Source organism: Esox lucius, chromosome 24 (assembly GCF_011004845.1).
Source record: "Esox lucius isolate fEsoLuc1 chromosome 24, fEsoLuc1.pri, whole genome shotgun sequence".
Taxonomy (NCBI): Eukaryota; Metazoa; Chordata; class Actinopteri; order Esociformes; family Esocidae; genus Esox; species Esox lucius.
Window position 1 is genome coordinate 18,638,097 of NC_047592.1, and position 17,837 is coordinate 18,655,933.

A 17,837-nucleotide genomic window follows, 5' to 3' on the forward strand; every position below is an offset into this window, starting at 1 on the left:
AGAACCTCGGATTCAGGAGGAACAGTGTGGTTTTCGTCCGGGCTGTGGAACACTGGACCAGCTTTATACCCTCTACGGGGTGTTGGAGGTCTCCCCTTGTCTAATGCACACTGGTTTTTATAATAACCAATATTTACTTAAGGCATTCACAAATGTAACACCTTTGGACAATCACAAACATCATGATCTAAAGTAAGATAAAAGGTGAAATATTTTGGTGGGTGCTCTTAAATACATGAGATGTATATTTAAGATTGTAAATACATGAGATGTATATTTAAGATTGTAAATACATGAGATGTATATTTAAGATTGCAAATACATGGGATGTATATTTAAGATTGTAAATACATGGGATGTATATTTAAGATTGTAAATACATGAGATGTATATTTAAGATTGTAAATACATGGGATGTATATTTAAGATTGTAAATACATGGGATGTATATTTAAGATTGTAAATTCATGAGATGTATATTTAAGATTGTAAATACATGAGATGTATATTTAAGATTGTAAATACATGGGATGTATATTTAAGATTGTAAATACATGGAATGTATATTTAAGATTGTAAATACATGGAATGTATATTTAAGATTGTAAATACATGAGATGTATATTTAAGATTGTAAATACATGGGATGTATATTTAAGATTGTAAATACATGGAATGTATATTTAAGATTGTAAATACATGGAATGTATATTTAAGATTGTAAATATGTAGGATGATTTTATAGTGCACAAAAAGGCTGATTCATTTGTATGTGTCAAAATATTCCTACTGTATCATCATATATATGTGGATATTAGTTAAAGTTAAAGTCCTGTGTACTGGATTATATGGGATGAAGATATATTGTTGTTCATGATGCCTAGTTAGTTAGTGAGAGGAGACACACTAAATTACCCAAATGATTGGCATCTTGACAAATTAATAAAAGCATCACTAGCAAAAACTGTAAAGAAATTATGCTTTTATTTTATGAAGATAAGAAACTAAACTCAGAAAAGCATATAGATACCATAACCGGAAAACAATAACTGAATCATATAATTTAGCTGTATGAAAATCCCATTACATTATATTAAACTCAGTAAATGCTATCATATTCAAAAGGTTCAATATCATAATACTGCTTGTTCATCTCACATGGATTTAACCCAGTAAGAATCACAAGGAGGATTCAGTCTGCTTGATTTCATCATCACATTGTAACTTTTCTTCAGGAGATTTGGTTGTTGAACACAAACCTACAGGAACATAATGGAATGAGATTTGAATTAGAATTAGCCTGACTCCTGGTAAAACAATAGTGGGACCAGCTTCTATTTGAAGTTATGAAGGCAGAGTCATTGCATGTTCCCAAAATGTCTAAAACCCGATAATTTTTATCTAAAATTAATACATTAACTGTAAGTCAGTCAGTTGTCTGCAGACATGAATAAAATGTAAAAAAAAAAAAACGTGATGAAAGTTTTCACCTCCAGCCCTGCAGTATTTCACCATCAGTATGGATACCAGTAGAAATGGAGACACCACCGGTAGACCACACAGCAGTCTGGACAGAGAGATGGAGACCAGAGAACCTGGAGGGACTATTAATATATACAGATTTTACTATCAATACACACAAACATAATGTAGAAAATACATGTATTGGCATTCTTATTTATTCATTATCTTATAGAAGGGTTTTGTACTCTGTATGTTTGATCAATTACACATATGCTGAAAAACTAGTCTCTCTCACTGTCTCCAACATATAAGGCCAGTGTCTTGTGTTCAGGGGCAGTGATGAATGGAATGTTGGCTGAGCAGGACCTTGGCTCCTTTTAGTAGTAAGAGAAACAGGCCTCTGCCTGTGTCATAAAACCACCATAAGATACTGTTCTCTAGGAGGAAGCTCTTGAACAGCAGGGGGTTATTTTTACTTACATCCTACAGGTGAACAGAGCTCTATTCCTTATTGGAAAGAGCATAGTTAACTATATAGTAACTGTCCAGATTGTTATATCTCCACCTTTGACCAGGCTGTCTGGGCAACCGACATTCTATGATTTTCTGTCTCCTGGAGCTATTAGTGTAACCTTGCATTTTTAGACTACACCGTAGTGGCTACTGCACCTTGTATGTACATTCTGCAAATGCTAATGATGTCATCTGTACTGTTGGAAGAGAAAATAAGCTTGAAACTTGAAATGCATAGTCAGAACAACCTGTCATGTCGCTACGCTAGTCTCTGTATTGTTTCTCTGTCAGTGTTGTGACGGTTGTTCCCGTGGATCCACGTAATTAAACTTGAAAGAATCAACTCTTATACCAGACTCTGAGATGTTCTTATTTGTATAAATCGCGAACATTTTCATTTTCCACATTACACACACTGACACATACACATTTGCTCACCTCTCACTGTCACCCAGCATTCAGGAGATTCTATCTGATCTGATTTACATTTATAGAAACCTTCATCTGACTTAGATACTGTAGGGATGGTCATCTCTCCTGTGGTCTCATTACTGATGAGTACTCCATCTTTGTAGAAATCAGCCTTGGGGTTAGTGTGTGGTTGATTTCTATGTGTACAGAGAAGAGTCACAGAGTCTCCTTCAGTCACAGGATGGACAGGGCTCTCCAGGATCACATCACCACCTGTGTAACATAATATAGAAAAAAAAATGTAAATCTAGAATCAACACTTGGCTTCAGAGCTTCCATCATTCAGTTACAGAATAATACATAAATCTAATATTATAATAATAAAATGACTGCCTCATGGACCTACCAGACACTGTGATGTTGACAGCATTACTGTACTGTCCTGATCCAGACTCACACCAGTACACTCCACTGTCCCCTGTGTATGTGGAGGTGATGGTACATGTGGACCCTGTTATTGATCCCCAGTTAGGGGAACACCCTGACTTCACTCCTGTCTCTGTGTATCTCATCAGTCTCCATCCAGTAGAGTTTCCCTTCAGATCACAGGTCAGTGAGAGAGACTTTGATGTAAAGTGTTGAGTTCTGTTGGGACCTATTCTGAGAGACACTGAAGACTGCAGATCTGAACAAAGACAAACCTGAGTCAAACCTTTCATCGCTCATTTTGATCGCTCAACCTAAATATAATTCAATGAACTTACCTCCTGACCAGAGACACTGAGGTTCACTGTAGTTTGTGTAATAGACTGGGTCTCCTCTCCCAGCTCTACACACATATCCTCCTGTGTCAGTAGGACCAGCAGGACTCAGAGTGTAAGACTCTTCAGTAGTCCCATATCCAGATAGGGGCTCTACAGAGTAGGACTTGTCCAATAGAGAGGGTAACCCAGCTCTGTAGGGAACAGTCTTGTACCAGGAGAACCTCCAGCCTTTATCTTTAACTTCACAGTTCAGAGTCACTGAGTCTCCAGGGTTCATCCACTGATGAGAGATACTCAGGACAGCCTTGGGTCGATCTGTGATGAGACAGAGGATAAGATTCAAACTGTCAATCTTACAAAGTATTTAAATTTGCTCGTTAGATGTTAACATTATTAACCCCTACAGTACAATAAAGCATATCAGCCTTCACTTAATGTTTGTTTATCCCAAAACCGTATATGCTTGTGTTGATAAAATTACCATAGATAAGACCAGACTGAACACTCTAATTTAACCCTTAGTAATAGGCTACTCTGATGTAATGGGAAAGGTAGAGGTCATCCCAATGGATCTGCCACCCTTCCTGAAGCTCTGAGCTCCACCCATTTATGGTGAGCCATTAAAAAGGACAAATGTTTGTTTATGGTCCTCAGACTATCCTACCAATTTAGCCGACATTCTTTATTAACTGGAGATATTGATTCAGTGTCCAACCCATCTAATATTTTTGCAGTTTGTAAAAGTGTGCTTATCATTATCTACACAACAACTCAACTTTAGGGTGGAAATTAAGAAAACTCTTAAGAATGGCAATGTAGACAGAAAACAGATGTATGATGTCACTAAAATCAAGGTACAATAAGTAATCCAAAGGACACTCAATGTAGCCTTAAACACTGTTACATCTATACCCTATTTGTTCATTAGTCAATTGACCATTTTAGAATTTAAACTCCTTTAACGAGTATCAGGCATTGGTTTTAAAACACAAGTATTATACCAGTAATCATTGGTAACTATAAATCAATTATTTAACCAAACTCAATTCAGCATTTAAAATACATCTAATTGTTATGGTGGGGAGTGAACTTGCTTTAGCTGTATTACCCTTTTTTTAAGGCTATGACTATTGGATTCAAATTCAGTCCTCATGGGACACAGCGTCTCTTTAACATTCAAGTCTATCACCATGTGGATTCTTCATTCTACCATTTATACAATATATAAGGGAGAGCGAAAACACAATACGTTAAACTTTTGTAAGACAACCATGAGATTATTTGACCAGATTAGAAAATCATTGTACCAAATTCTATTTCATCATAGGTTTCAGACGTACCCACTTTTGCTAGCGAACAGCTCAGCACGCAGCAGACGTGTAACACGTGGTGGGCCTTAGAGAAGGCCTACCTACATTGTCGTGAGACCCCCCTTGAGGCCTTACGGTTTTAAACATTATCATCAACGCAATAAATTCTTTTGACTCAAAATGACATACGTACACATGACAAAGCACAAAAGAATAACAAAACAGGTTATTTTTTGAATACCTATTAAAACATGTTCAAGCATGACAGAACAAAACAGGCTATTTTGAATGCATATTAAAACATGCTATATAACATTCCAGTGCTTCTCAAACTACATGTAATATTTAATTCAATAAGCTTGGCTATTACCGAGGAAGGTGATCAAGTTTCCTTGATAAGTTCCTGCTTCATTCAATGGTTAGGTACGATACATTTTAGGAAATAAACATTTAAGAACTCTGAATCAATGACTATGAAAGCTCACGTCAGTTTCTAGTATCGTCCATGATTCCAGGGTCCCATAAGAGAGACTCCATCTTGAGACTACTGTCGGTCAGCCAAGTGGTCAAATGAATCTTCGTCCATTATGATTGTCTCCTTTCGCACCTTTCGACTGTTGTCTTTTCTAGGCCATCTTAACTTTCCTTTGTCTTCTCTCTTCGTCTGTACCACCATAGACATCATATATAAAGGCTAGACGTCTCGAGGCGCAGTCACTTCCGGCATCACCGGCGGCCATCTTGTCACAGGCAGGCTTTCTGGCGGGCTCTGTGGTACCTAATATAAGGTGAGTGATCAGCACTAACACAAATACTCTTATCTCGCTGAAACCTTGACGGATTTACAAACATTATTAACGTGGCTATAATTCTGAATGCTTGAAAATTTTGAAACTGCAGCTTTTCTAAAAACGTCTTTTCCAATAAATCGTGCAGCATAGTTGTATCACGGCTTCTTGCGCAAGTTATCAAGGCAGATATCACAAACGAGCTGTTCGATTATAAAGGTTTTACTGACACCAATAACGATTTTATGACAACTAATCTTATGTCTAAATTACAATATTTGTGGATGTGGTTGTAGTTATTTGCTGGCTAATAACAATAAGCTTTGAGTGAGACCTATGGCAGCTAACGTTACAGTTTAGCTGCTAACCTGCAAAGTTGCACATGATTTTCAATCAGGTTGGTTCCTGTGCTGCTTGAAGGACAGCAATATGTCCTGACCTACAGGTTCAGCCAGGACGACTTGGAGCTTCTCTTCAACTCCATCAGAGCATCTGGTAGGGTTCATAATTTATATTTACCAGCCGCAACACTAAGTGACACAGTGTCAGCAAATGCTTGTATTGTTTTCAGTTTGTCGGTCCATATGTTTTTTTACTTTTGGTAAAATGTGTTTTCTGAAGACATACACCCTAAGACACACAATACCTGGAAGTGTCACAAACCATTTTGAGTATTTAGAAAATGCCCGTGTTTGACTATTTGTTTGCAGAACTTATCATCACTGATACAGTCTGAATTGTATGATAATGTCATTCAACCTATTTTATGTGGAAAGATCATTCAGGGGTGGCTACTTCTAATTAGTCTTTTGTAAAAATGTTTTAAGCATAAAACATTTGAAAGCATGTATTGAATATCTGTGTGTATATATATATATATATATATATATATATATATATATATATATATATATATATATATATTATTTTAATTTTATTTTTTTAATGATGGCTGGAATAACAACCCTAATGCCAGCCAGTTCAAGAACATCTTTAGGATGTAAAGCTTATGGCCCGGTGTGGGGTTGTTAAACCATGCAATGTGACGGCACAGGATGACACAGAGTCCCTACCAGCTGTCACCGACACCTCTACAAGCCTGTCAGCTGTAGATATGTCCTCTGCAGCAGGAGATCTTCCATCCCCGTTTGCTGACATTCCTGCCCTAGTACCTGATCACAGCTACCTTCCCGTCCACTTCGATGGTCTTGTGGACAACGCTCATGTACATTTCAGGTGAAGGCTAACTGAAAGTCGATTTCCCCTATAACCAAAAATGCCAATAGTCACAATCTGGGGAAAAACAATCTCACAATTGTCCAAAAAGAGAAGTGTTCCCTTAATTTCCCCATGCTTATTAATGATTATTGTTATAAGTTATGATATTACTAACTCAAATATCAGGATATGTTGTGCGACAGGCATCTGCCCTCAAGGACCAGAGCTACCACCTGCTGACTTAAAAAAAACAATGGAGGTCTGGTGATTCCATCAGAGGGAACCGTGGGGGTCGTCAGGGCGGCAGAATGGGTCATTTGGCAGTCATCAGGCAGTACCAGACAATTACAGCCCATCAAACTGCTTGAGGTTGTTTACATTGTCTGAAAAAGGATCGGTTCACAGGATGTTTGTGTTGGGATAGAGAGTATGGGATAGACAGCCACCACCATAGGCTGTAAAAATAATTCTGTCCCTGTTTTTTAAGTTAAGGCTGCACCACATCGCCAGAATTACAAACCTCAGCTTACAGAGCAACAACATGCGACAGAATCTTAATAAAACTGTCCTTTTCAAAGGGCATTAGCCCAAGGTATGTGTTTTCAAGGTACTGTCCTCTTTTACTTCAACAGTAGTGTAATTCTCTCTACAGCATTTCTTTTTTGGATATATGTAAAGGGGAATCATGTGCCTATTTATATTTTTTTTTGTGTGCAAATAAATGTCAATTTTATAATTGTTTAAAAATAGAGACTTGTGTAATTATTCCATATTTCTTGTAGTCATTCTATATCAGAACCCCTGACATACAGCATTTTGTCTGACCAAAAGTCCTATGGGGAGTTTCCATTGGGCATTTTATAATAAGCATGACCATACCTTGGCAAATAATGGTCTAAAGTACTCAATTTCATTCTATATTGATCTGCTTTTGCACACAGATTCACAAGACCTGGTGCTAGGGCTCAGTTGTGTTTCTAAAGTCATATCAAGTGACCTAGAGGGCTGAAATGTGGTCAGTTCAGAGATGCTTGTTATCCGGCAGAAAGAAAAAACATGTAATATTTTATTATAATAGTACAAAAGTGTATATGCCATGTTGCCATTCTGTACACTGAGTTTTAGTAGCCTATTTATTGATTTAACATAAATACCTTATTTGTATATTCATTACACCTATCTGGTTCTGTTCAAGGATATTTTCATATGGAAGTCCATGGTTTTAATGGTTCATATATATGCAGTGTCATAACTTAATCTCTGACATTTAAAACAAACCAAACTGTTTAAAAATCGGTAGAAAATTTAGCAAGTTATGGTTATTTAAAAAGTACATGCACCATAAAACACAATGTTACGAGTGAGCGAGCGGCCTGCGGCAAGATGGCCGCCATGTGCGGACGTCGACCTCCATTGGCCAACAGCGCGGACAAGGTATCTAGCCTTTATATATGATGTCTATGGGTACAACAGCGTGGATTCCAAATGGCGACTGTCTTACCCATAGACATATGGTCTTGCCTTAAACATGTGCAATTCGCTACTATAGCGCCATCTACGGACACGGCGGTGTTTAAACACAGTAAACAACTATCCCCCATGAAGCATTAAAGTCGAGGCTATAGACGAGTTGAGCCGGTACCATGTAGTGAAAAATGGCCATTAGTTCGTGAAAATATGATGGTAAGCAATGGTGAGAGGTGTTTACTGTACATGTCTACACAAAGGTCCTTTACACAAGCAATAGTGCAATAATCAAAGTCTATTTTATTTATAAACTACCAAAGTTGACCGGCGCGCCAGCGATTGCTCACTGGGTATTAGCATGTTATTTAAAAAGAAATATGAATTCACTCATCAGCTTTATAATTAATCGCAGTCAATATTATTGTTGTCTATTTTTGTTATGCTATGTTCTTGTTAATATAGACTTGTTTAAAAAAGAAGCCATGTCACGTTATTTTTTCCTCCATCCTTGCCATGACGCCATATCGTTAATCTCCCTCTCTCGACCGCCTTCATCTGTACTAGGCTCTGCTTTACATTCTTAGTGACTTAAATATGTTAATTGTATATTTTTTTCACTGTATATTGCATATATAGAACAAAGTTTTTGGTGAAAGTTAACAGGTGGTGACACCCTAATCTTATTATATTTTCACCAGTCATCTTAATTTGTCTCGCGATCTCTCTTTAAATACATCTGTAATTGCCCAGTGAGCAATCGCTGACGCGCCGCCAGCGGTTATAATGTCGTACAGCCAGCGGGCCACCAGCATTTGCTGCTTTTCTCCTGATCTCAATTTGCATAAGCTAATTTGCATCTCAGGCGGCTTTCCACCAGCGGCCCGACTGCGTTACGCTGGCGGCTAGCTACCGAAAAGAGGGCATGCGCTGTGATCTGCTATATCTGCTTGTGTTGCCATTTTTTCCTGCAGAAATGCTATTGTACCCCTTTTATTCTTGTACAGATTATTTGATATATTTTAATATTGTCAAATCTTAGTGTACAGAATTTTGGTCAACAATTGTAGTTTAAGTAAACAAAAATTCAAAGTAAATTAGACTTTGACTTTGTGTAGTGTAGATGTATTGATTGTATAAGTTAGTGAACTGTTGTAAGCTGTTGTAACTAATGAAACAAAATATTAATTGTTTGTAATATGAGCTGAAACTGAAGGAGCAAGTAGGAGAATAGGAAACCCTGTTCAAGCGGTTGCCGGGGAGAGAAAGATTTAGTATGTCTGTCTTGTGAGAAACAGGTCACAGGTCAGAGACACACACACATAGTCGGACAGACAACACAGAAACCACAAGGGGGGCAAGGGGATACTTGCATTTATCCTTATAAGGAATATAACTGGAACTGGATCAATAGCACACTTGCTTTGTAACTTAACGCCTCTATCTTTTGGGCGTAGTGGAAGTATAAAATGATCTGTTGAATGTTGATCCTTAGACATTGTGCGGCGACACTTGTCTCCAAAAGCTTTTGTAATAAACGGAATATGCGGTACGGTAATTGACCTGACTCCTGGTGTTTTATTCTCCTTTCCAACAAACCAACTCGGGGAAGTGTTAGACTTCAACAGTAGACATGTACAGTAAACACATCTCGCCATTGCTTACCATAATATTTTCACAAACTAATGGCCATTTTTCACGACATGGTACCGGCTCAATTCGTCTATAGCCTCAACTTGAATGCTTCATGGGGGATAGTTCTTTACTGAGTTTAAACACTGCCGTGTTCAAAGTTTAAAGTGTACAAGGTATATGCTCTGAATTGGACAATACAACATGTGGATTATCACATTGTATTACTACAATTTGATGAACTCCCGAAACAAACGAAGATCAAGGATTTTTTTGGACATCAGACAATTCAAAATTGTTTAACGCCGAGTTCTGTCTCTGCGCTATTATAAATAACTAGCGTTGGTGTTGTTAGGTTACTGAGTAAGAACGTAATGACTGTTGTGTATTAAACAATGACTGTTTGCAATATTCTATTAACATTCAAATTCTTTAGTCAAGTTACTGGTATCTCTTCGAGGCCAGCCGATAGTCCTTCTCCATGATAGTCCTCACCGAACTCAAAGAGATTCTGGCAAACCACCCGGTGCCTCAGGAGAGGGAAACAGTGCCCTACCAATGTTGTTTACAGTGGAGGTGGGCAGCTGTTGACCTCAACTGGGGATGTCGTCGGGCGGTGGAAGGAGTACTTGGAGGATCTCCTCAATCCCACTGTCACGTCTTCCATTGAGGAAGCAGAGGATGAGGGCTCAGAGGATGACTCGTCCATCACCCGGGCTGAAGTCACAGAGGTGGTCAAGAAACTCCTCGGTGGCAAGGCACCGGGGGTGGATGAGATCCGCCCTGAGTACCTCAAGTCTCTGGATGTTGTGGGGCTGTCTTGGCTGACACGCCTGTGCAACATCACGTGGCAGTCGGGGTCAGTGCCTCTGGGATGGCAGACCGGGGTGGTGGTCCCTCTTTTTAAGAAGGGGGACCGGAGGGTGTGTTCCAACTATAGGGGGATCACACTTCTCAGCCTCCCCGGGAAAGTCTATGCCAGGGTTCTGGAGAGGAGAATACGGCCGATAGTAGAACCTCAGATTCAGGAGGAACAGTGTGGTTTTCGTCCAGGCTGTGGAACACTGGACCAGCTCTATACCCTCTACAGGGTGATGGAGGGTTCATGGGAGTTTGCCCAACTAATCCACATGTGTTTTGTGGATTTGGAGAAGTCATTCGACTGAGTCCATCGTGGCATCCTGTGGAGGGCGCTTCGGGAATATGGGGTCCTGGGTCCTTTGCTAAGGGCTGTCAGGTCCCTGTACGATCGAAGCAGGAGCTTGGTCCGCATTGCCGGCAGTAAGTCAGACTTGTTCCCTGTGCATGTTGGACTCCGGCAGGGCTGCCCTTTGTCGCCGGTTCTGTTCATAATTTTTATGGACAGAATTTCTAGGTGCAGCCAGGGGCCGGAGGGTGTCAGGTTTGGGGACCACACGATTTCATCTCTGCTCTTTGCAGATTATGTTGTCGTGTTGGCCCCTTCAAGCCAGGACCTTCAGCATGCACTTGGACAGTTTGCAGCCGAGTGTGAAGCGGTGGGGATGAAAATCAGTACCTTCAAATCCGAGGCCATGGTCCTCAGTCGGAAAAGGGTGGCTTGCCCACTTCAGGTTGGTGGAGAGTGCCTGCCTCAAGTGGAGGAGTTTAAGTATCTAGGGGTCTTGTTCACGAGTGAGGGAAGGATGGAACGGGAGATTGACAAGCGGATCGGTGCAGCTTCTGCAGTAATGCGGTCGATGTATCGGTCTGTCTTTCTCCGCAGGGTGGCTGGGCGATCCCTTAGAGATAGGGTGAAAAGCTCGGTCACCCGGGAGGAGCTCAGAGTAGAGCCGCTGATCCTCCACATCAAGAGGGGTCAGCTGAGGTGGCTTGGGCATCTGTTCCGGATGCCTCCTGAACGCCTTCCCGGGAAGGTGTTCCGGGCCCGTCCCACCGGGAGGAGACCCCGGGGAATACCTAGGACACATTGGAGGGACTATGTCTCCCGGCTGGCCTGGGAACACCTCGGTGTCCCCCTGGAAGAGCTGGAGGAAGTGTCTGGGGAGAGGGAAGTCTGGGCATCTCTGCTTAGACTGCTGCCCCCGCGACCCGGCCCCGTATAAGCGGAAGAAGATGGATGGATGGACTGACGTTATGGCACTAGATATGTTGGTATAGAATGTAATCGCGGTTTTTACAATAGTTACCAGGGAACATAATTCTTGAGATATACAGTAGAGAAATAGACACAGTGAGAGTTGTGTGGTTATTTTAATATTGAAAAGGAGTATGCTTCGAAATGATCTTACCAGTAGCACTGATGGGATGATTAGGACTAAGAAATGATGATTCGGGCCATTTTGTTCTCTTCCCACGACATTGGTACTGACCAGCCTGGTCTGGGAGAGTGATGGTGGTGGTTTTCCTGGTCTGACTGGAAAGGAGTTGGTTGTCTCTGTACCAGAAATAAGTCCAGTCTGTGTATTCTGGTATGTAACACTGAAGAATGACTCTTTCTCCTGTGTACAGTGGCTCCTGGGGAGAGACTATATTAACTGAGGCCTCGGGCACACCTGTAGAAACAACAAACATGAATGTAACTACATCAGCTCTTGTATGTTTCTGTCTCAACCATTCATAGAGAAACATCCAGTGACACTGGACAGCATATTGGACACAATCCATAGTTAGTGTGTGACTTCAGGGGAAGCTGTCAGGATTGCTGCACTCGCCTGCACTTTTTGTTTACCGGTTACTTTATTGGAGCTTGACTTATCCTCAGCACTTCACAGGTGTGTTGTTCTACATATCAAAGGAGAGTAGGCATTCCTGTTGTAAAGGCTCTATCACCCAGCTCTAGGCCTAGTTCATAAATCAACATGTTAGTGGGCTACACATCCGTTCGTTCGGTGGATGCCTGGAAATTGGAATACCTCTCCTTTGCGTCCTGCAAATAAATCTCCCTCCAAAAACCCATCGAAACCCATCAAATCCATCGTAGATGAATATCTCCATTAACCTTGTCTAATGTATGCCATTGCCAATTCAAGTAGCCCAATACTATGCATTTGGTTTAACAGAGAACCAAATAAAGGTCATATTTACTGGCCCCACCTGAACCCCATTCAACATTTCAGCCTAAACATCAAAGTACAATACCTTGAAAAGCTTAGGTGTGATTCAATGTTGGATCAAATGCATGCACACCTGCCAGCTGACCAGACAAGACGAGCTAAATAATTCTTTTTTAAAGGAGCCTAACATAGCAGTAGTTGTACAGTTGTGCTCAAAAGTTTGCATACCCTGGTAGAAATTGGGAAATTTTTGCTTTGATTTTGATTATTATTTTTTTTTAAATCTAAAATAGCACAATACGACAATACTTGAACAAAAATGAGCTGCATGGTGCTGCTCATAGACAATTATTACAAAACACTGTACGCTGTCATTGATGCTAAAGTTGGCAATACACAGTTTTAAGAACTAAGTGTGTGCAGACTTTTGAACAGGGGTCTTTTTTACTTACAATAATACCCAGTATGTATTCAATATTATGCATTGATTTTGATTGAGTATTGAAGGCAAAATCTGAAGGAATTCTGAAATTGTAATTATTGGCAATTAACTAGAGAAAAGTTTGTGAATAATCAAGATTATTTTAAACATTTCACAGCACTACATTATGTGCAATTTCATGTTCTTGTTATTTGAAATGTCTGTGCTATCTATGTCAGTCGGTTAAACAAGCATGGAGACACAGGAATCAAGGGTTGTTCTGAGCAAAACCAAGTGAGAGATATTGAGCATAAAAGTAATTGAATTAAGCTTGACACATGAGAGTACTAACTATCTCTGTATGAAGGACACTAGGTAGAAAATGTGATGTCCCATTACTGATGGGTCCTACACACCCTGTTCATAAACCACCTGATAGGAACTGTGTATGTGACTGTCATAGAACTCTCTGAATAGACCCTTCGGTCATAGGCTGGAATACACCATACAAGGGTATTTTGTAGGATAAATATTTCTTATAATAGTCTGTGTAATGGTTGGCTATGAACACTGACCACCTCCTATGTGTCCTGGTATAAAAGACTGTGTATACATTGTAATCATTTGGAGAGAGAAAAATGAAAGAAGGAAGGTTAACATCGTAAACCTCATGCTGAATAAAGATAGCTCTCCCCTGACTTCTGGTTGCATTAATTTTGTTCATGGACAGAATCTAACACAAGCATACAATACGATACAAACACAAAACAACAAACACAAGCAAAACCTAGACTACACAGACACAGATCTGACATCAAGTGATACAGGGCCAAGTGTGTGCAATAAGGGTGAGGGATCTGATCTGTGAATGTGCTGAGGGCCAATAAGAGCTGGTGTTCTAGAAGACAGGCCAATCAGAGCATTGCAGAGGGAGAGGAGATGGGGTAGGGGTGACACTATATCTATATGTGTTATTAATGGGTCAAAAAGAGCATGCAGTTTTCATTAGTACATCATGTCGTCACCCCCCTTTCCAGCTTGCCCCTTTCCTCCTAAAGCACAATGCAACTCCAAGGCTCTAACTGAGTCTAGATTAGTTAAGGAACAAGAGAACATCTGTGTTCAGATTATCTCTCAGGAAGTAACACTCTGTCAAACCTCAGGAATGTGTTATCGATCATTGGGTGTTGTCGTGGATGAATAGCTTCTGGGTACAAGATGGAAACAACAAACAAAACAGAATGCAATGATGTGGAAGTTTCAAATTTCAATATTTTATTCAGAATACAACATAGATGACATATCAAATGTTTAAACTGAGAAAATGTCTCACTTTAAGGGAAAAATAAGTTAATTTAAAATTTCATGGCATCAACACATCTCAAAAAAGTTGGGACAAGGCCATGTTTACCACAGTGTGGCATCCCCTCTTCTTTTTATAACAGACTGCAAACGTCTGGGGACTGAGGAAACAAGTTGCTCAAGTTTATGAATAGGAATGTTGTCCCATTCTTGTCTAATACAGGCTTCTAGTTGCTCAACTGTCTTAGGTCTTCTTTGTCGCACCTTCCTCTTTATGATGCACCAAATGTTTTCTATGGGTGAAAGATCTGGACTGCAGGCTGGCCATTTCAGTACCCGGATCCTTCTTCTATGCAGCCATGACATTGTACTTGATGCAGTATGTGGTCTGGCATTGTCATGTTGGAAAATGCAAAGTCTGCCCTGAAAGAGACGACGTCTGGATGGGATCATATGTTGTTCTAGAACTTGGATATAACTGTCAGCATTGATGGTGCCTTTCCAGATGTGTAGGCTGCCCATGCCACACACACTCATGCAACCCCATACCATCAGAGATGCAGGCTTCTGAACTGAGCACTGGGTTGTCCTTGTCCTCTTTAGTCCGGATGACATGGCCTCCCAGTTTTCCAAAATTAATTTCAAATTATGATTTGTCTGACATTTCAATGCATTAGGCCTGTCTGTACAATTCTAACAAGAGTTTTTATCTGCTAGAATTGAAAGACTGCCACATGCCGGTGGAAGGAGAGGTAAGTTCTCACAACAGCAGGAGACCATTACTGTCAATATGGTCCTTCAAAATAATCTCATTCGTCTGCGTGAAATACAACAGCGAGTTGAGGAAGACCACGTGAATTTTGAAGGAATCAACAGTGTGAGTCTCTCCACAATTGACAGTGGCCTGAAACGCAACCTGAAAAGTCTCAAACAAGCCTACAGAGTACCATTTGAGAGAAATTCTGAAAGGGTAAAAGAGCTACGATATAATTATGTACAAGTAAGTAATCATGTCCAGAGATTATACAGCACTATTGAGTTACTGTACATCTTTACTGTGTTGAATGTAATGCAGCACATGTATACAGAGGCATGAAGCCTGGAATGCTGTGTCATTAAGTTACTTCAAAAATGTATTTTTGTTCATTTCTATAGAGAATGTTTCAACTGGATTTCATGGAGAGGCCTCATGAGTGCATCTTCTTGGATGAAGCTGGCTTCACTCTCACCAAGAGGAGAAGGAGAGGCCGCAACATTATTGGTCAACGTGCCATTGTAGAGTTGCCAGGGCAGCGTGGTGGCAACGTAACTAAATGTGCTGCCATCAGCAGCTATGGGGTTGTTCACCGCCATGTGACTGTAGGGCCTTACAACACTGCCCATCTTATGACGTTTCTGTATGCTCTACAGGAAGCACTACTGAGACGTGAACAGAGAGGTGATGAGTAGGCAGAGCATCCCATGTATGTGGTAATCTGGGACAATGTGAACTTTCACAGTGGTCCTGAAATTTGTGAGTGGTTTGAAAATAACCCACGTTTTATAAATGAGTACCTCCCACCATACTCACCCTTCCTTAATCCCACTGAAAACTTTTTTTCTGCATGGAGATGGAAGGTCTATGACAGAAATCCTTTTGCACAGGAAAATCGCATCCAGTCAATGGATGCAGCATGTAACAACATTGGAGTGGAAGCGATTCAAGGTTGGATTCAGCATGCTAAAGGATTCTTTCCCCATTGTTTAGCAAGGGACAGGATTGCCTGTGACTTTGATGAGGTCCTGTGGCCTGACCACGCCCAGAGGCATGATGCTGAGGCAGAATGATTCCAAGACATTGCTTGCTATCGATCTGCTGCATATTTTGTTTGTGACTACATTCATATGTGTGCAGGATTGTGCAAGTACTTCATAATAAATATATGTTTTCCCCTGCTCTGCCCTGAGTGCAGTGTTTTGCATTTATCTCTGTAGTGTGTAATATTATGCATTAGCTGGATGTGTGTGTTATCTGAAACATTGTTTGGTTTTGGGTAAAGATAACATAGTTCTGAAGCAATAGTTTGATATAGCAAGACAAGTCAAAAGTTTTGACAGTGTAGCTTAAGTTTGGTGATTTGTGTTTAAGGTTTTGAGATAGCGAGAGAAACATTCAAAAAATTAGTTTTAGCAATTCAGAAATACTGTAACAAACACTGACAATTTGACTGCATCACTCCACTCTACTGTGTCGGCTGGTTCAACACTGTTCACCACTGGGAGACTTGGGAATAGAACTGAATTCTCTTCCCTGTTTTACACATCTGAGAATGACAGTCTGTCCAGTGAATATTGGACTGTTGGGCTTGTCACTACAGGATTTAGTTTACCTACACACAAAAAACATCATAGCACAATTACCTACAGTACAAGACATATAATGAAACACAAATTATACAAACTTTGCTTAAACACATACACAACTAAATCACCAAGCACAGAGAGATTGAGGTCTGATCAAATGAATGAATATCTAGCATTACCTTGAGAGTGACCACAGTAGATGAGGGTATTCAGTACTACAACAAAGACATAAAAAAAGACATTATAAAGCAGTTGTAATAGACTAATCTATTTCTGTGTTGTTGTAATAGAGTAGAAGTATTAACCTTAGTGTACTTTGCTAATAAGACTCATACAAACACAAATAAAAAGTCAGTACTCACAGAGTAGAACACAGAGCCAGGTATGATTCATTCTATATTGATGATGAATAACAGTTCTACTTAAAAACCACACTCCTTCCTGTATGATGCCTTAGATCGAGCCTCTTCACCATCATACAAAAAAGAAAGGACATTTAGAGACCTGAAGAAAAAACATTCTGTAACATCACCCATTCTGTTGATGCAATGTTAATTTTCAGACCAACATCTTTTGGTTGGCTAAAAGGCTTGACACTGTTCCTTCCTCATTATTAGAATAATAAAGTGTGCCAGCTATATAGATTTACGTTGGCTAGTAGCAGTGAGCCCTAGACAGCTAACCATACATATTCCACAGCCCACAAAGGAAATAGATGTGTTCTGACACCCCTTCCTTCACACATTGAACATAGTTCACACAATTCACAGATTTGAAATATGCAAATCATATTTAGAGGTTATCAACACACATAAACACATTGCTTTAAAAAAGCACCTGCTCTGCCACACACTCTGTTCTCAACATAGACATACCGCCAGGCTGTTCTTAACATTGCCATACAACCAGGCTGTTCTTATTAACATTTCCATACAACCAGGCTGTTCTTAACATTACCATACAACCAGGCTGTTCTTAACATTACCATACAACCAGGCTGTTCTAAACATTGCCATACAACCAGGCTGTTCTTAACATTGCCATACAACCAGGCTGTTCTTAACATTGCCATACAACCAGGCTGTTCTTAACATTGCCATACAACCAGGCTGTTCTTAACATAGCCATAAAACCAGGCTGTTCTTATTAGCATTTCCATACAGCCAGGCTGT

The 17,837-nt window shown here is 40.1% G+C and overlaps 1 protein-coding gene across 2 annotated transcripts; it reads right to left on the reverse strand.

The window, feature by feature from the left end:
* Positions 1-1,042: 1,042 nt before the first annotated feature.
* LOC114830394 (basement membrane-specific heparan sulfate proteoglycan core protein-like) lies at positions 1,043-17,280 on the reverse strand. Of its 2 annotated transcripts, XM_034290647.1 has the most exons (8): positions 17,028-17,280; positions 16,845-16,880; positions 11,835-12,098; positions 3,153-3,467; positions 2,795-3,073; positions 2,416-2,661; positions 1,491-1,604; positions 1,043-1,259 (listed from the first exon to the last, which is right to left on the reverse strand). In XM_034290647.1, the coding sequence occupies exons 1-8, from the start codon at positions 17,056-17,058 to the stop codon at positions 1,180-1,182; spliced, it is 1,365 nt and encodes a 454-aa protein (XP_034146538.1). In that variant the 5' UTR covers positions 17,059-17,280; the 3' UTR covers positions 1,043-1,179. The 2 variants fall into 2 exon arrangements, with proteins under 2 accessions (XP_034146538.1, XP_034146537.1); XM_034290646.1 differs by lacking the exons at positions 16,845-16,880; positions 17,028-17,280 and having other exon boundaries at positions 11,835-12,718.
* Positions 17,281-17,837: the final 557 nt, after the last annotated feature.

Excerpts from the sequence above, each read along its gene's own strand:
- LOC114830394 (XM_034290646.1), bottom strand. The coding sequence starts at position 12,210 with ATGGATTGTGTCCAATATGCTGTCCAGTGTCACTGGATGTTTCTCTAT. Across the intron at positions 3,074-3,152 it reads TCAGTGTCTCTGGTCAGGAG|ATCTGCAGTCTTCAGTGTCT; the intron begins GTAAGTTCATTG and ends GTCTTTGTTCAG. Across the intron at positions 1,260-1,490 it reads GAAATACTGCAGGGCTGGAG|GTTTGTGTTCAACAACCAAA; the intron begins GTGAAAACTTTC and ends ATGTTCCTGTAG.